General features: G+C 37.7%; 1 protein-coding gene across 2 annotated transcripts; it reads left to right on the forward strand.

Moving 5' to 3' along the window:
* The first annotated feature begins 779 nt into the window (after positions 1-779).
* Positions 780-19306, forward strand: pias2 (protein inhibitor of activated STAT, 2). 2 transcript variants are annotated; one of them, XM_088629553.1, is made up of 15 exons: positions 782-1109; positions 1782-1867; positions 2683-3151; positions 4286-4370; positions 4995-5045; positions 6855-6945; positions 7366-7500; positions 8931-9036; positions 9467-9540; positions 9651-9811; positions 10050-10183; positions 12303-12489; positions 12987-13126; positions 16072-16109; positions 18751-19306. In XM_088629553.1, the coding sequence occupies exons 3-15, from the start codon at positions 2686-2688 to the stop codon at positions 18937-18939; spliced, it is 1857 nt and encodes a 618-aa protein (XP_088485679.1). In that variant the 5' UTR covers positions 782-1109; positions 1782-1867; positions 2683-2685; the 3' UTR covers positions 18940-19306. The 2 variants fall into 2 exon arrangements, with proteins under 2 accessions (XP_088485677.1, XP_088485679.1); XM_088629551.1 differs by lacking the exon at positions 1782-1867 and having other exon boundaries at positions 780-1109.
* The last annotated feature ends 293 nt before the right edge of the window (positions 19307-19599 follow it).

Below are 19599 nucleotides of genomic sequence, written 5' to 3' on the forward strand. Positions count from 1 at the left end.
TAGTATATATTAGTAACGATTCTGAGCTGACTGTAGTGTGATTATGTTTTGTAAAATGCTTAACAGAACAGAAGGAATTCATTAAGATGTCAGTTGGTTGTGTTACAGTTTTCCATTTAAAAAGTGTTTCAGATGTTTTTTTTTTATTTTTATCTGGAATGAATATAGAAAATCTTTCTTTTTGCAAGTTGGGGCTGCAGTAAGAACATTACTTATGTCAAATTCACTTTATATTGTATCTCAAATCATTATCTGCAATTTTGAGAGTGTGATTTAAAATTTGTCAAGCATTCAGCCTCTTACATTACTTGACAGATTTCAAATATTCACATATTTCATATTATTTTGATGTTTTACCATGTTGTTAGCATTTTAAATAAAGTACCTTCAAATTATTGTATAAAGATTCACATTGTTTAAATTTCTGCCAACATTTCAGTACCAATTGCCATGTAAATTATTTAAGTATTTGAAATCACTATTTTTCTTGTTTTGTTTTACAAATTGATCTTGGGCCCTATGAGGTAATCAAACAGTCATGGGCAGTAATCTTCTTAATTTCTTAAAGCTTCATTTGCAGGATTTTATTAATACAAATATGGGTCATTTAGAGTGATTGAATGGCTTCTCGTTCTGTCTTAAATGTACCAGGCATTAATTTCCACAAGGGCTCCTCTGATTGGTGGGAGAGGCAGTACGTGGAACAGTAGGCAGTTGCTTACACAAAGAGAGAGGATTAACAAAGAAAAGAAAGAAAAGAAAATCTAGTTTTGTAGAGGATGCTGGTTCAAATATCCTTCCAAAAGCCTTCTAAATGAAGCAGTGGCACTGCAAGCTACCACAACTCTGATAATTATAATTTGCAAGACTGGCAACTTTAAAGTTCTTTTTGTATCTCTGCAGTTTACGATCAGAAATGGACACTTCTGCCTTCACTGTGACCAGTTCCAGTAAAGCCTTTTAGATAACATGCAATAGGCCCACGCTTTGTCCTTTCTTATGTTGCGCTTCCCAGTTCTTTCAAGGGCTCACCCTAGTCACGTGGGTGGTACCCTGGAGCGGTGCAGGATGGTCGCGGAAAGAAAATGGCGGATTTTGAGGAGCTGAGGGTAGGAGAAAGTATTAAATTAATTTCGTGTTACATAGAAAGAGCGCTGAACATCGTCGTAAAACATTGGAATGATTGGGTATAACTGTTTTGGAATCGTTGCATTAGAACTGACATTTTAAGTGGAGTTTACTAAGTGGAGACGTTAATGTCTGCCTCTTGTGTTTTGGTCGGAGGTTACGGTTTATTTGGTGTCTCGTAAAATAATTATATTATTAGGCCTGTTGAGTGTAACTTTTGAATTCTAATAGATGTGTCTTTAAGTACACATTTTCTGCTATTTGATTCATCATTGTTGTCGTAGATGTGTTTTTAGGTTTTATGAACGGTATTTTTTCCTCCAAAACATCTGGTCTAGACTGTTGTGTTGTACATATTTACAGCTTGTGCCAATTCTCGAAACCATGTAAGTAGCCTCTTCATCCGTACAGCAGATGCATTTCTACCGGTTTCGAGATCAACCGTTTTGTCACCAGAACCGTGCAATCTGTTGTGAACTCCGTGCTTCTGATTATGGTGCCCTTTATCCCTTTATTATTCCAACTTTTAACTGTTGCTTAATCTCTGTTGCAGTGTGTTTGCGACAAGGACTGCTTACAGTACGTGTGTTGTCTGCCTTGTTTTTTTCTTTTCCCGTTTTTAATGGGTTTTGGAATTATTCTTAACATTTTAGATGCTATACGATCACATTTGTTAAGGAAATGTAAAGAAAAAGGATTAACAAGTAAGAACAATCAAGCATGGACCATATAATGAAGGGTCAGTCGGGGTTTTCTTACTTTTTTTCTGTGGGTTTTTCAGATGGGATTTCTTGGGAGGGACGTGGTCATCAAACCACAGTTAAGGGGGAGAATTGTCAAATTGATGATGGATATTATAGATGTGTATGGGTGGAGTATAAACTACGTGCCTCTCAGCGAGCAATGCAGAGCCGGTGGAACTCTACTGCTCCAGAGGTGACAGTCGTTTTCCCCCCGCCGTGCTAATAGACAAAGTACCGTTCACTCTCCTGAATGCACTCAAAATCCTGTACAGAAACCACACCTGGCTGCTTTCTAACGTCTACAGTGTGCCTTTGATGTACTTCATTTTATAAAGAATTCAAATCCGTTATTGGAGGAAATGTAAGCCTCATTCTTACATTCATACATAAGATGGCACTGAAGCATACCTGGACTGACACAGTAAAAATAATTTAGTTGTTTGAGTATTTAATAGGAATAATTGGAGCTTCATAAGGTGCTGTAGCCGTAGAAAGTGTTTTGTACTTGTTTGTCACTTTACCCGCACATTGCTATAGTGGTGAACACTTCTAGTTCTTGAGCTCTTCAGGAGGTGGTTTAATCTCAATTAGTTCTTTGTGATGTTTTTCTTGCCTTTCTGCTTGTGATGTAAAATGATGATAAAGGAGCCCTGTAGCACAAGAGCTATGATTATTCAACACTTGTAGTGATGGTAGATTATCCTTTTATTATGGTGTCAATAGTATAATTTGCCCAGTGTTCTGCCTTGCTGAAGTTGTGCTGAACCAAATAAACACCCGTCAAATGTTTATATTTTTTGTATTTTTTCAGAATATGGTTTCAAGTTTTCGGGTCTCAGAGCTACAGGTTTTATTGGGCTTTGCAGGACGTAACAAGAGCGGTCGCAAGCATGAACTCCTTCTGAGAGCCTTGCACTTGCTAAAGAGTGGGTGCAGTCCAGCTGTTCAGATCAAAATTAAGGAACTGTATAGACGACGTTACCCCAGAACAATCGAAAGTCTCCCCGACTTGTCTGCCCTCAAGCCCTCCGGCTTCTCCCTGAATAGTAACTCTTCCCTCGTGGACCCGGACTTGGCCGGAGCCGGTGTGCATTCTCGTGCGCCTGTCTCGATCCCGCCGCACTCCGCAGCGCAGAGTCCTGTCCTGCTGCACGAAACGAAGCCCGGGATCGACATGCAGCAGCCGGCACCTCCCATCCCGCCTGTCCATCCTGACGTCCAGCTGAAAAGTTTGCCGTTTTACGATGTGCTGGATGTCCTGATCAAACCCTCAAGCTTGGGTAAGCATCTGTCTCTTCTTTGCTCTGCACTGTGCATGCAAAATACTTTATTATAAATTGGCCACTGTAATTGTAAATATAATAGGGTGCTGCTTTTAAGCAAGTAATCAATCAGTGATATTTCTTATATTTAGCTGTTTTTCTTTGCAACGCTAATTCAGATAATGATGTTCTAGTGTAAATTGTGAACAATTAGGCACTTTTGCTGGTTGTGGACTATAGGACATAAAGGAGCGTTATAATTTTATTATCTCCCTTATCTTATTTTTGAACAATCATCATACTGAATTTTGAGGGGTCTAATCAAATTTGCAAAATGAGTGAAAGCATTTCACCACGCAGTGTCTGCACTAGCAAATCTTTCCATAAGAACAATTTCTGCAAATGCAACCAGTGGCAATTTTAAGACTGTGACAGTCTCAACCCAACCTCGTGACACACGTTTTATGGCTGCACTTAGAAAAGATATTGCCTGAAGATTATAGTTTTGGAATCATCATTGGGAAGGAGCAGTTGGCTTAATCTGTGGTGTAGGTTTGCACAACTTATGTATTTGTGCATTTTGCTATAAGAATAGAAAGAAGGCCAGCATGGAGAATGACCAGTCCCAAGAGACATCAGTAGTCTTCTTTTCACAGCTTACATTTTGGGCTGTCTTGTCAGAGATCCATAGCAGACGTGAAGCTAACACGGCTAAAATGTCTCGGTAGTAGAATTGCTGGGTACATAATTTTTAAGCCATATCTTGTGTTTGTATTATGATCTTTGCAAAATCATTCTCTGGCTTTGCAAAAGGACCACACATGAAAATAAGGAAACTGAGATGTAGGTAACAATATTGAATTAAAAAAAAAATGCTGGGGTTGTAGTGAATTAGTTAAGGGGTAAAGGAGAAGAAAGTTTTTTTTTTTAATTTGCCAATGGTATTTACCGATACCATTTTTTGGTATTTGTAAATCAGCTTAACTGTAAAGCACTCAGCAAAACCCTCTCAGTTAGATGGGGTGAACATTTCCCCTAGTGGCCCCCTGAACAAATTGCTTCCTGAATACAGCACACACTGTTCTGTTGAAATTACCATTATAATTAGGAGATCTTAGGGAACACAACCGGTAACTTAAAATCTCATTTTAGGTGCCAGCAGTATTCAACGCTTTCAGGAGAAGTACTTCATCTTTGCCCTGACACCACAACAAGTACGAGAAGTATGCATTTCCAGGTGAAAGTTATTTTCCATCCTTATTTGTAGTGATCGATGTTTTTGTTACACAATGTATCTTTAAATTTATATTTGACTGATTTGGTTTCTGAGATAAAAATAGTAAAGGTGTACTAATTAGGTGTGGCATGGTGGCGCAGAGGTTAGTATTGCTTCCTCCAAGTACTCTGGTTTCCTCCCAAACAAGTACTGGTAGGTTAATTGGAAGCTGGGAACATTGTCCCTGGTGTGAGTGTGTGCGTGTCTGTGTGTGTCTCTTTTTCCAGCAATGGACTGGAGTCCTGTCCAGGGTGTACCTTGCCTTGTGGCTATAGCTTGCCTGGATTTTTGAGACATGAAATACGGCAGGATATTAACGGCATATCACAAGATGCCATTTAGTCTCTTTGATTCCTACAGTATTTGCTTATTGTGTGAGTCGAAGACTCCAAATGAAAAAGTGGGATGGTTGTAGGTGGCTTTTATGTTTTGTGTCTCAGAGGGAAAGGGTTAAGAAATTATTTATTTTTTGAACAACAGCCAAAAGTGCTTTCATCATGTTAATAAAACCATTATTATTTCAGGTTTTGCTTTTCAGGGGGCGGTTTGTAGTTGCAAAATGTAAATGTTATGTGTTTTTTTCAGGGATTTTCTCCCTGGTGGAAGAAGAGATTATATGGTCCAAATCCAGCTGAGGTAAGTGGAGGCAGATTCCAGTTTTCTTCACCACTGGCTGTGTTCACTTGCAAAAGTGAAAGATTGCACGTTTTGCCACGTTCCATCAGCGGTAACAATTTGCAAGTCTTCCAGAGAAAAAATACCCCTATCCACCTGTGATGGGCAATATTCCACTGTGATCAAATGTTATTAATGTGAATACTGATCCCGTTCAAAATATTAAATTAATACAGTATAAAGAAACTGTCTTACAACTAAATATTATTCAATCTGAATAATAGCAAACATTTTTATGCTAAAAACCATCATATAGTACATTAACAATTTGGTAAATATACATGTTTTTTATTTTAAAAACATGATATGCTTCATAAACATTTAAGCTTCTGGTATAAATTGTATAGGCCTATGTTTATTTAATACATTTTGATTTTCATTAATAAGCACAAGTGCATGTAAAGAGAGGGTTAGTTATGATTGTCCCTTCAGAAAACAATGTAGTTGGATATGTATTCAGGGTCTGTAATATGTCAGTCCCAGCACAAGTCCCACCATTCAGTTCTGGCATTTTCCAACTACCGATAAATTCAGCCTGCACAAGAATGAATCCAATGGTTTGGAAGTGAACATGCTTTTGTCTTCTGGTACACAGGGGGAGCTACTCACCTGTTTAAGAGCTGAGAGGGTATTGCCTGGTACAACCTTATTTTTTGGGAAGTACCAAGATGTGTGAGGTATCTTTTCTACTGCAGTGTCATGATCCTACATGGAGTGGCTCTCCATGTTAATGTGGAGTATACCTTTCATAATGAGTCACATTAATATGACATTATAAGCTTCATCTGGTTTTCCAGAAGTACACATATTATTCCTTCAATTAAAGTAACCGATGGCACAAAATGTGTATTGCAGTTCGATTCAAGATTTTTTATTTGCCATATACAACAAGTGTTTTGGAATGCTTACTCGTTCAGCTCCACCCAGTAACAGGAGAGAAAAAAAACCCCGGCACAAATGACTAGCAGACAAGGACAATAAATTTAGAGAGGATCCTCACCTGTCACAGTCCGGGCAATCCCGACAGAGTAAAGAAGCACAGAGCATATGAATGTGGATGTTACAAGAAATTTGCCAACTGTGATTTGAGTGTGAAGAATGAAGTATGCAGGCATTTTAAGTTAGGCTTTTGTTAAGTTTAAGTTAGGAGTCACATATAAATGCTGATCTTGATAATAGATATACAAATGGGATCTTGATAACAGATAAGCCATCATAGTGTATGAACATGTCTAAGTGAGCCACATTTGAAACTGAACAGAAAAAAATGTGACATTCTTCAATATGATGTTTCGTGTAGATGCAAAAAGATTTTGTTCCAAAACATAATTTGAAAACGAGGAGTATACCCTTAGAGTGCGTAATTTGGAAAGACTGGATGCAGTCAGAAATACAGTCTTTCAGACTTGTCTTTATAATGTATCTCCTAACCTCAGCCTTGCTTGCATATTACATGTTATGTGGTTGGGGAACTGACACAGCAATCGTAAAGGAACTGTGAGACATATTGTACCAAGAAACATGTACAGTGTATGGAGCAAAATGCACAGTTGAGTAAAAAATAGTAAAGTCCATTTAAATACTCCACTTAACAGGTGAAGTTTTTTTTTACCACCGTGCCTGTTTTCAGTGGCTACAATAAATAAAATATAGAATTCAATAATGCATTTATCCACATCAGTGTACCTTAATTTTACAAGTTCACAAACATGTCTTTTGGAGATTCACAAGGTTGCATTTTTACAGTGTGTCTTTTACCTTTGGCTTCAGGTTTTGCCTTGCAGAGACCAGTTGCCCTCAGGAAGACAACTATCCAAACAGTTTGTGCATAAAAGTGAATGGCAAACCCTTCCCATTACCGGTAAACATTTTTTTTTGTTCTTGACATTTTTACTGTTAAAGCTGACTAATACAGCAGTTGGACAAAGGAAGAAAAACATTATCTGAATTATTGAGTACATCACGTACTAATTTTTTCTCTTTATCTGCTAGATTTACTAGATTCTTTCTCTTTACCTTATATGCTAGATGTTTGTGAACTGTGGACAGATGATTCTTTTTAATAATGTTTATTTCAAAATACTGTTATGCTAATATCTACTTTAAAAACTGTTTTACAAGTATGCTTTCATTTGTTTTGCATCTTGTAAATGCTTTGATTCATGAACTCCTATCTATAGGAAAGTGAAGTACAGTATGTCCTCTCTATGTGTTATACATAATGTAGTTCACCTTGCATGTTCTGCTATGAGTTTGCAAATGAAAGTTTGCTTTGTTATAGGGCTATCCTCCCCCTCCTAAAAATGGAGTGGAACAGAAAAGGCAAGGCCGGCCATTAAATATTACTTCCTCGGTCAGATTATCATCCGCTGTGCCTAATCAGATTTCTGTCACATGGGCACCTGAAATTGGAAAGGTAAGCTTCTGTTTTACATTTCTAAAGCTTGACCTTTGTGGGTGAAATGTCCAACAGACAAAAATAGTATTAAAGGGGATTTTAATGTTTTACTTGTTTGAATAAGATTAACATGCAGCTGTTCTTTTTTGTGCTCAAAAAGTAAATGTTAAAGGTTACTACTAAGAGTAGGGTCCTTTACAACTGGTGCCATTTATTTTTGACTGATTAAGCTCCCCATTCAGTAGACTAATCAGTGGTTGTAAAAATTGTTTAGATAATCTTTGGTCTGTGTTAAATACCTCCACTGTGCTGTATGTTGGCCTTTTCCCATGTATACATTAAAAGAAATTAATGTAGCATTTGCTAAGTGTTTTAAAGTATCATCTGTTTGCGGGAATCATAATATTTAGTTATTTTGTAAATAAACGTTTTTTTATAGATGTTGCTTTTCGCTTGCCCTCTTGTCTTAATGTGAAGGGGGGAGATTATCAGAGAACAGGAAGGCTCATTAAGACATAATAATCAAAATCTCTATTATATTTGCAAAGGGGTTGCTTCAACGTCTGTGTTGTGAAGAATAATTTTTTTTCTAAAACGGCTAATAATGCCCGATTAAAATATTTTTGCCTACAGCAGCTCAAGTGCATAATTTAGGATCATGATGGTATAAAACAAAAAATATTACTTAACTGAATATAAAAATTGGAAGGTGAATCTTGCAGCAATTTTCTGAAGGGTCCATATAAAATCTGAACCAGTCTGTTCCAAAGCAGCTGCACAACACCTTACAGCAGCCTTAAAGAACTCAACAAGAAAGTGAGCAAAATAAGGAAACTCTGTTGTAGCAGCATGTAATCAATGCATTTAGCTAATCACCTTATGCTTGACAACTTTATTCAGTATTTTACAGGATAAGATTAACTTGCATCTCAAACTGTCATGAAACAAAATTGTATTGTTTTCCTCTTGGTTTTCTCAAACTGTTAAGTTAAAGGGGAGTGTCATTGCCCATTTGCCCTTTTGTAATATGCAACAGCTTATGATTGTTTCTCATACAGGGCTTTTAACTGCAACGTGTAGGTGTATGCATGATTAAGGAACAAGTTAAAGAGCAGAAAGGAAACGCAACGTTTTGGCTGTGGAGCCTTCTTTGGGTGTCAATCTAATGCCTTAAATTTTACACCCGAAGCATGCTACCTAATTGAACTACTTTCACTGATTAATCTTTAATTAGGTCTGTTACTACTCATTTGTTAATATTGTTGTTCTGACTCAGCAACAGCATTTCTCCTAGATGAACATATAGTACATAAAATGTCAGCGTGTATTGAAATACATTGCAATATGTGCATTTTGTCTTTCGAGTGTTTTTTTTTGCAAAGCAGAGTATGCTTTTTTGCTGGCCTATTTTTTTGTATCTAGTATGTCTTTTGTTTTCTGTTTTTCAGACATATTCTATGTCTGTGTACCTTGTGAGGCAGCTCACATCTTCACTGCTTCTGCAGAGGCTAAAAATGAAAGGCATTAGAAACCCTGACCATTCTAGAGCTCTAAGTAAGTGTCAGACTTGTGATTTAGAATCTTGTACCAGCTTAAATCGAAAACTGTGTGTTATAACATGTTCACATTGGAATGGTCAGCAAACTTCAAAAGGTTGATCTTATACATCAAGATTTGTTCCATATGCATGTCTATAATGTTACTTTGTCCAGTCATGTGACATGAAGAACTGAAAAGTCTGTGTTTTAGTGATTGTAGTGCTGTACCATTTTTGTAGGATTTGCTATGATACTCTATTATTATACTGTTTATTATATTATCAACCTGTGGAATTTGGTTATTACTTTGTTTCATATTTGTTTGTTTCACTAATAGGCTAAAACCTTCATGGAGAGCTCTGAACCCCAAAATGGTGCTGAAATGAAACATCCTGTGCTTTTTTCTCTCCATGTATTAATGAGACTTTTGATTTTTTTTTCCTCAGTTAAAGAAAAGCTGACTGCAGACCCTGACAGTGAGATTGCCACAACAAGTTTAAGAGTCTCGCTGATGTGCCCAGTAAGCTTTCTCTTATGTAATGAATGACATGCCAGTTTGTTAAATTTCCTTCCCATCCTAAATTAGGTTTCTGACCTTTGGGTGCACACACTTTCTCTTCTCTCCTCCAGCTTGGTAAAATGCGTTTGACAGTCCCATGCCGTGCAGTTACCTGCTCGCATCTACAGTGCTTTGATGCTGCTCTTTACCTTCAGATGAATGAGAAAAAACCAACATGGATTTGTCCTGTATGTGACAAGAAAGCTGCTTACGAAAGTCTGATCATTGATGGGTGAGTAGACCTTGTCTAGTGACATCCAGGAAATTCCAGCTTTCCTAACCGTTCCTAACTCAGTTGAGGCAACTTTCTTATTAGATTTAACACAGATGTATACACACACCATCAGGTATTCTAAGATATTGTTCTCTTCTAGCTACAGTGTACCTAAATGACTGATAGGCCATCAGCTAATCAATACATACAGTGGTTGCGCCCACCCGTATAGTTTGAATGTCATTTTCTCTTTCAGGCTGTTCATGGAAATCCTGAATGACTGTACAGATGTGGATGAAATTAAATTCCAGGAAGATGGCAGCTGGTGTCCAATGAGACCAAAGAAAGAAACACTGAAAGTGTCGGCCCAGTGTAGCACAAAAATAGAAAGTAAGACCTTTAAAAATAACTTGTCATGTTGGTAGTGGGATTTTTTAGATTTTTAATTTCCCATGCTTTTATTCATGGTTAACAGTTGAGCTGAAGCCTGTGTTCCTGTAGAATGTTGTGTGTCAAATAGGGAAACAGGGAAGTTACCCTTACCTTTCTAGGAAGGTGTTGGAGGTTGGATGGCAGACAACTGAATGGCAGATGACAAAGATGGATTACCGTTTCCATCACTAATGAACGTGGCACGTTTTCCTTTGGCTGAACTTAGCTTGATCTTAAAATGTAGCACAAGTAATACTTCCTTTGAAAATAAAATATTAAGTGATAAGAGGTAGGGCTTGGTCACATGACTATTGCCACTGTATTTCCCTGTCTTCTGGGGGTAGTCGTGCTAGCAAGAAATCCACAACCAACAAGGCAATGACATGCAGACAACAGACCTACAGGAAAGGTCAAACACTTAATTTTAATGAAAAAAGATTCTGGGGAAACAATGAAGTCAAATAGGTGCTGTGCTAGTGTAAAGTGCTGTAAGGTTTTTTGTCAGAGTACTTTTTAATTTTGTTTCGCTTAAGCCTGTGTTTTCTGAAACCGGTATAGATTTCTGTAATATAAACAGGGAGAGCTGTTTTACAAATCCTTTCTGAACTTCAGTTACTCAGATAACAACAGGTAAGTTGTAGGCAGGAAGTACAACAAGGCTCTAGGCCTGATGAGGCATCAGTCTCTCTTGTGCTACTTATATGTTGACAAGGGTGGTCATACAAGGTGACAAGCTTAAAACACACCTGTTTCATCTGTGTAACCAAGACCAATGTGCATTGTGGAAAACCTTGTCCAGTTTTCCTGCCTGATAGTTTTACTGTCTTATGACCCAAGGTCTGGTCATGTTAAGTGTGTTATCTTTTTTTATTTTAATAATTTAAAAGTTTGCCACATCCCCTTCACAGCTGTGTTTATTTTGTAAACTCCTCTTATGAAATAGTTTCCTTTTACGCACAAAGAGTTTTAAGAGTTGGAAATGAAAGGAAGTCATCTTGCTTGTTTGGTTGCTAGTAGCTAATTCACCTAGACATCTTTTCCAGCCACTTCTAGAAGCAAACCAGGCAAGCAGCTTCAAGAACTAGGGATTTTATTTCAGTCCAACAACCCATGATAAAGAGCTGCCCTGTGTTTACAGTCTTCAATGCACTGTGTGCTGTAATGCATATGGATTTGTTTCACAGTTTCTTTAGCCTTTTTTTTATTATTTTCTCCAAGGCAAAGGGGGTGTCCTTAAATTAATATGACTGTGAAAAATATTTCTTAAATGTCAGGAAATAACATTGACACTGTTTTTTATTCCAGAGCAGTATTTACTTCTAACATGTTGAATACTGTATATAATTGTATCTTCATCATTATATGATAACAAATATCCTTTTAGCATAAAACAGACCCCGCATCTCCTCAGCTCTGTTATCTCCTCCCCTTAATTATCCATCTATTAAGTCAGAGGCTTTCTTTAAAAGTCTTAATGTGTCATATCACACTTTACCTTAGCTTGTTAGCTTAGCTGGCCAAAAAATTTGGCAAGCTTACTTTAATAACCAGTCCTTTCTAAATTCCTAATGTTTATGATGCAAATACTTTTTTAGTTTAGATCTTAGTATTTGAAATTATAAGACCTGGTATCCTGCCTGAATCTGTTTAAAGATTGATGCAAAATGTAATATTTTCTAAACATTGGGAAACATTCGTTTTAAGAACCTGTTTTACTATCCTAGATACTTTATGTATGACATTTTTCATTTTGTAAAGTATCAGTGGATATATAGCATTGGGTACAGTTGATTGATCGATTCTAAAAGTTGCTGGTTAATGCAATCTTTCTGTCACATTGTTAAAAATGAGCAAATTTCCCAACCTGACGCATACTGTCTGTACTCTCATAAGATGAATTCCTGTGAGAAACAGTGAGATAAGTGTTATCTTTGCTGTGGGACAAAGACTTCATCATGTAAGTAGTTTTTGAAGTAGAGGAAAACACTACAGGGTTACATACAAGCAGCTTTTCAGGATCATTTCTAGTCAGTCTCACAGAGACACATTGGAATAATCTTTTTCAAAATGTTTGCAGGTTCAAGTCTTGTCAACAGGCCTTGTGCAGTGATGACAGCCAGTGACCCCAGCAGTTTGAAGAAGGCAGACATAATTGATCTCACTATAGAGAGCTCCTCTGAAGGTGAAGAAGAGGAAGAGGAGATACCACCACTCAAGAAACGCTGTCTGTACATGTCTAAGCCTGAGGAAGTGCATGGAAAAGGGTCAGTAATAATATAAAGGGCATTGTGCTTTCCTTTTTTTTATTTGAAAGCGGGTGATAATGCATTAGATCAAACAATAGGAAGATGTAACTATCTACAATCTCCATTGTTGACATATACTTATTTAATTTTTAAATAGCAGTGTTAGTTTAGTACTTTAAATTTAGGTTACTTGCTATGCAACATGCTAGTCTACATGAATTTTATTTTATTTTTCTTTGTAATTTAGTTCATTTTATTATGAAATTAGTATTTTCATTTACAGTGACAGCATGGAGAAAGGCTGACATTTTTACAGCAGAGAATTTACTGGAGCAGTCCTGAGAGAAGTACAGTGACCTTTCTTACATATACAGTCTCTTACCTAGTCCAGAGCCCTTACAGCAAGTCCACGCTGTTAGTGTGGAGTAACACATTGTGCTACTTTCAGATAAAATTGGGGGCATCAGTTTTCCATAAAACATCTTTGTATATTTTTTTTGATGTTTGCTTTGCAGGGTCTTAACTTACCAGCCTTCAACTGTGCGAGTGCCAAATGTCCAAACCGTGGAAACATCATACATAACTTCTCCACTAGCTGATTATGCAGTTCCATTCCATCACTCAACCTTATCTACAATTTCAGCAGACATGCAAAGTAAGAATTTCTATTCTTACATCTACATTCTCATATTTAGTGAGATTAAAATCATTTTTTGTTGTTAAATAGTGCTGTCTTTAAGTATTTTGACAGTGACAATTTTTGTTTTGGCTCTGTACTCCAGCACATTGGATCTGAAATGAAAGATGACGACGAGGTTAATGTGAAGAATGTCAGCTTTAATTCAAGGTTATTTACGTCTATATTGGCTGAACCATATAATAATAATTGCTTACACTTATATAGCGCTTTTCTGGACACTCCACTCAAAGCGCTTTACAGGTAATGGGGACTCCCCTCCACCACCACCAATGTGCAGCATCCACCTGGATGATGCGACGGCAGCCATAGTGCGCCAGAACGCTCACCACACATCAGCTATCAGTGGGGAGGAGAGCAGAGTAATATAGCCAATTCATAGATGGGGGATTATTAGGAGGCCATGATTGGTAAGGGCCAATGGGAAATTTGGCCAGGACACCGGGGTTACACCCCTACTCTTTTCGAGAAACGCCCTGGGATTTTTAATGACCACAGAGAGTCAGGACCTCGGTTTTACGTCTCATCCGAAGGACGGCGCCCGTTTTACAGTATAGTGTCCCCGTCACTATACTGGGGCATTAGGACCCACATAGACCGCAGGGTGAGCGCCCCCTGCTGTCCCCACTAACACCTCTTCCAGCAGCAACCTTAGTTTTTCCCAGGAGGTCTCCCATCCAGGTACTGACCAGGCTCACACTTGCTTGATATAGGAATCGCAGCCCTTTTTATGCATAGCTCTCTCATTTTAGGGGACCAAACGTAATTGCATACATTAACATAATCTTAAATAAAATGGTCATGTTTAGTCCTTTGTTGCAAATCCTTTGCAATCGATGACTGCTTGAAGTCTGCGACCCATAGACATCACCAGACACTGGGTATCTTTCCTGGTGATGATCTGCCAGGCCTGTAATACAGCCATTTCAGTTCCTGCTTGTTTTGGGGACTTTTTGTCTTTAGTCTTGTCTTGTCTTCAGTAAGTGAAATAGATGCTCAGTGGGATTCAGGTCGGGTGATTGACTTGGCCAGTCAAGAACATTCCGCTTTTTGGCTCTGAAAAACACCATAGTTGCTTTAGCTGTATGTTTGGGGTCATTGTCCCGCTGCCAGGTGCCATCCAATGAGTTTTCAGAATTCATCCTGCTGCTGCCGTCAGCAGTCACATCATCAATAATGACAAGTGAGCCAGTTCCACTGGCAGCCATACATGTCCAAGCCATGACACTACCTCCAGCATGTTTCACAGATGAGGTGGTATGCTTTAGATCATGAGCAGTTCCTTTTTCTCTCCACACTTTCCTCTTTCCATCACTCTGGTACTGGTTAAGACTTTGTCCCAGAACTCTGCAGGCTTTTTTCTATACTTTTTAGCAAACTGGAACCTGGCCTTTCTGTTCTTGAGGCTTACCAGTGGTTTGCATCTTGTGGTGAACCCTCTGTCCTATGCTGGTGTATTCTTCTCTTTATGGTGGTCTTTGACAGATCTATGTCTGCATCCTGGAGAGTGTTCTTGATCTGTTCAACAGTCGAAAAGGTGTTTTTCTTCACGATTGAAAGTATTCTTTGGTCATCCACTACTTTGGTCTTCCATGGCCTACCAGGTCGTTTGCTATTGCTAAGCTCACCCGTGTGTTCTTGCTTTTTAACAATGCATCAAACAGTTGATTTTGACACGTCTAATGTTTTGGCTAGCTTCACAATGGCCCACTTTACTGGCATTGACACTTCTTTGGTCCTCATGTTGAGAGACAGCAGCAACAGACTCCAGATCCAAATGCACAATCTAGAGACAACTCTAGACCTTTTGATAGCTTTCTTGTGCATGAACTAACGATGCAACGACACACAGCTGGCCAAGAAACAACTGAGCAACCAATTCTCCACTTACTTTTGGTCCTCTAAAATGGGAGGACAATGTATAAAAAAGGCTGTGATTCCTATATGGTTCACCCAATATAGATGTAAATACCCTTGAATTAAAGATGACATTCTGCACTTGAACTTCATAGTCATTGTTTCATTTCAAATCCAATGTGCTGGAGTACAGAGCCAAAACAACAAAAAATGTCACTGTTGAAATACTTAGACTGCAATTACAGACTGTATATCTCTTATTTAAATATACTGATTTTTTCTTTTTCACATGGGTGAAATGTGGTTAATTTCAAAGAACTACAGTGATCTCTGCTATTACACGAGTTTCCAAAACGGAAATTGCCTCATACGCGATTGGTAAATAGGGTAAAGATGTCTTACATGGGAAAGTTGTCTTATATGCGATTTCATCCCTTACATGTTTGTTTTGTGTTGCGGAGTAACACAGTTGAAGGTGGCGGTCTGCGGAGGTATACAGATGATGCTCAGTTGTCCAATGTGCTTTGTTTTGGAAGTGCTAATTGGGAGGTGCTCCTCAATTTTCGTGCTGTTTTCCCTAAGTCTTCTGCATTGCCGTAAATATGAGTGGACAAGGTGACAAGAAATGTGTCTAAGAAGCGTGCTGGTGATAAAATTTCAGGTTGTGAACTTCACTTTTTTTCAAGGTAAAGTCCTAAATGTACTGTAGTATTTCTTTATTATGAATTTAACGTATTTAAACTGTGCTAAAATTTTTATTAGGATAATTATTACATTTGGTAAAGCTTTGGTTAGACATTTGGTTAGGTTTTGAATGGTCTGCGGCTAACCCTATTTTTCCCATAAGCCCTGTTATTTTTATTACACGATTTTGCATAACACGAGGTTTTACAGGAAAGCATCTTATCGCGTTATAGCAGAGATACCTGTATGTGACTTTGCTCTTGAAAACATTTTCCATTTCACATATTATCACCCACTGATTGTGGATTTTTACACTATTTTTTGTGCTGTTTTCTGATTAATTTCTCCAATTTACCTTTTAGGTCTAGGTTTATTCTCATTGATACAAGGAGACCCTCAGGTATGTTTTCTTATTGTTCTTTACAGATTAAACTGTTACACATCTTACCTATATTTGGGTTCAATGCATTTTCATTAGTAGAAAGTCAAGTATATGCTAGCAAAATGTTTATAGTAAGTAAAGTAATTTAGGGCTTTATTCCTTATAATTTTTATGACATATGGCTGAGTCTAGAATGGCCATGTGTAATTATATTACATACATTTAATTGACAGAATCCCTGGTGGAAAAATAATGTTGCCTTTCACAGATGTCAGGGCAACCTTTTCAAGTTAAAATTACAATTTCTAAACTTCAAATCTCAGAATTGTGACTTTTTATTTCACATTAGTGACTTCAAAATGGCCCACATTTCATTGTCTGTCATTTTGTTATTGTAATGGATTCAGGTTCTAGGGCTTGTGCCCTCGCCGCTCCCACCCTAGTTCATGCCTCACTGCATTGGCTCGAACCCAGGTCTTGCCAGCTGAGCTAAAGAAGACTTTCTTTAGCCCCGGCGGCCAGCATCCCTGTTACGCGCAGGGGAGGTCTGTGCTGTCACCGCACTGCAACCAGATCGTACAACCTGTATGTCGGCCGTTCCGTTACACTATATTCATAAATCGTACAGGATCATAGGATCTATAGACCTGAAGACTTGTCTTGTACAGTACCCTGATAAAAATCAAATTAATTACACTAGTTTTTATGGAATCCCATTTCCTCCAGGGAGGCTTTCATGGTACCTGGATGGAAAAGTGGACGGTGGGCTTTTTAAAAAAGTTTTTATTTAAACAACAGAAATAAGGAGACGGAATATGAAAAAAGATACATCAATAGACACTTCACATCCAGAAGAATTCACAATTATAAAAGCTTTTTACATATTTCCATTGTATGTCTTGCCTTTTAATTCTTTAAATTTCTAATAGAATTTAAGTAAAAAAGGATTTTGTTCCTTGGGAGAGGCGAGGGCACAAGCCCTAGAACCCGAATCTGTTACAATAACAAAATGACAGACAATGAAATGTGGGCCATTTCGAAGTAGCAATTGTGAGGTTTTGAAGTCTTAATCTGAGTTTTTAAGTTGCAATTGCAACTTAAAGTCGGCATTCTGAGATACAAAGTCGCAATTGCGGGATACCATAGCACGTTTTTTTTACTCCCTGGCGGAAACAGGCTTCCATAGATATCGGTTCGGCTGCTGCTGTGTGTTTATTTCGACCAAACAGGATCAGCCGGAAAGGAGAGTTAGTCATTTCTATGCTGATGATACTCAAATCTACATCCATATTAAACCTGACACTGAAGTGGATGTCTCTACACTAACTATCTCTGACGTAAAAACCTCAATGACTCAAAATTTTGTGGATGGATTCTGTGGATGGGACTGTACTTGAATTTCAATAAATTGAAGACCTTGGGGGTGATATGTTCACCCTAAAGCACTGCATTGGCTCCACACTAGATTCCCAGGCCAAGAATAGTGAAAGTCCTAGACTTCTTCACTTAAAATAATATGGAATAATCTGCAAGTAGTGCTGATAAAGGTGCATGAAAGCACTAAAAAATGCATTCTTTCATAATTTTTAAGTAACATCTTTCTTCAGTACTACAAAGTTTGCAGCATATCATACATTCTCTGTGAGAATCCTACCCACCAGACTACTTCCCAAGTTGTTTATACCAGAAATAAAAATTAGCTTTACATTTTCAGGTTTTTGGACATGCTGTCAACTTTGAAAATGAAGCATGTGCCAAGCACAGTTCATCAAAAGTAATGTAGTTTGTTGTGATGGACTTAAGTTATGTACCGTTTGAAGCAAAATACAAGGACAAGATGTTTTAAGTGGAAATTCAGAATTTTTAACCCAAAACGTAACCATGAAGTTGGAGGTTACATACTGTAACCATTTCACCAGTAATTTTAGCTGGTTGCTTGTTTTGAAACTGCCTGTTTTGTAGATTTATGTTAGGTTATTTGAGTTTTTTTACTGATTTCAGCATTGAGAAAAGCAAAATTGACCAGAGTAATTTAGCTTGTGGTTTCCAGTCTGTGAATGTTAGATGTTTTTAAAATTAAAACACCCAACAAATTTATATACATTCAAATATGAAAATATAATGTGTGCGATTATTTTCTAGAAACTGCTTGATACTGTATTTAATAAAGGTTAAATTTAAAAGTTGTTGGTGTTGTATTTGGACTTTCTTTTCACAGGGGTTTCTGTTTTCATGTTGGCATTTTTTTCCCCTCGACTCGCAGTTTTGTAGCACCTCCTACAAATTATCTTATTCTACCATAATTATCTTGTCAGTATCTAAAATCTCACCAAATCACTATTTTCTCAAAAGCTTCAGAATATTTTTGCAGTATATAAACTTTTTCCTGCCTGTCTGGTGAAGGTAACGGATGTTTATTATTTCTTAATGAGTAATTTCTCTCTTAGTATTGCTATGTCCCCATGATGGTATTTTAATTAATTGTATAATTATTTGAGTCTCGTAATAAGTTTGAACATAGCTTTGTGTTTGTGAATATTAATTTGGTGTTTTAAAGAGGTTTGAGGTGGCACGTCCCTTGAAAAGATGTTATCCCAGTTCAATTTTTCAGAAGCAATATGTTACTGAGGCATTTTTACATGCTTTGTGTCCACTGCAGTATCGCACTCCGATGTTCCTGGACAACCTCCCCAGCACCTTACAGCAACAAGCAACAAGCGGAGGCCTGATTTCCACAAGCAGCCATTATGAGAGCAGCAGTCACAGCAGTGGCTCTGCCAGGAACGAAACTGGAGTCATTACAGGAGGCGGGGGGACCAGCATTCCAGATATAATTTCCCTGGATTAAAGAATATAGACTTCAAACCTTTTCTTCATACACAGCAGAAGACAGCGGAAATACAGCGTGTACTGAACTGAACCGTTTTTAAGCCATTCAAAATTTAAATCCTTTGGTTCTTTTTTAAAAAAAAACTCTGGACATTGCCTTTGACTCAGTGAACTGGACTTTCAAAACCCATTCAGATGGAAAAAAGGACAGACTCCGTGAATGGGAACTATTGATGTGTAAATGTGTTTTGAAGGCTGATGCTCCGATTAAGTTGTATAAAGCATTCAGAGGCAGCTCAACTTTATAATAGCTGACTTCATGCGGTGCATTTTTCTCCTATGTTCTGATTGTTACATATAGCAATAAACTAAGCCTTCCATAATAATGCTTCAGATGTGGTCAGACATTTTATGTAAAAAGCAATAGCTCAAAGTCTGTGTTGTGATGTTTTAATCAACTGCAAAGAATAGTTGTAAGGTATTTTATTAGTGATTGTACCCACAGTACTTAAGAAATAACAATTCAAATCTTACACTTAGATTTTTTCTGTTCCTTAAATGTGGTCTGATATTTTTGGTTCTAAGCATTATTCCAGTTATTTTAAAAGTATTCGATTGTCTAATGAGTCTTATGGGTCACAGAATATAAGCAATCTGCCATATTTCACTAAGCTTTAAT

This window comes from Lepisosteus platostomus, chromosome 4 (genome assembly GCF_059453375.1).
Source record: "Lepisosteus platostomus isolate fLepPlt1 chromosome 4, fLepPlt1.hap1, whole genome shotgun sequence".
Classification (NCBI taxonomy): domain Eukaryota; kingdom Metazoa; phylum Chordata; class Actinopteri; order Semionotiformes; family Lepisosteidae; genus Lepisosteus; species Lepisosteus platostomus.

Bases quoted from the DNA above. Each gene is read 5' to 3' on its own strand.
- pias2 (XM_088629551.1), top strand. From the start codon at position 1,086: ATGGCGGATTTTGAGGAGCTGAGG. The intron at 5,046-6,854 runs GTAAGTGGAGGC...CTTTGGCTTCAG, and splicing joins ATGGTCCAAATCCAGCTGAG to GTTTTGCCTTGCAGAGACCA. The intron at 9,812-10,049 runs GTGAGTAGACCT...TTTCTCTTTCAG, and splicing joins GAAAGTCTGATCATTGATGG to GCTGTTCATGGAAATCCTGA.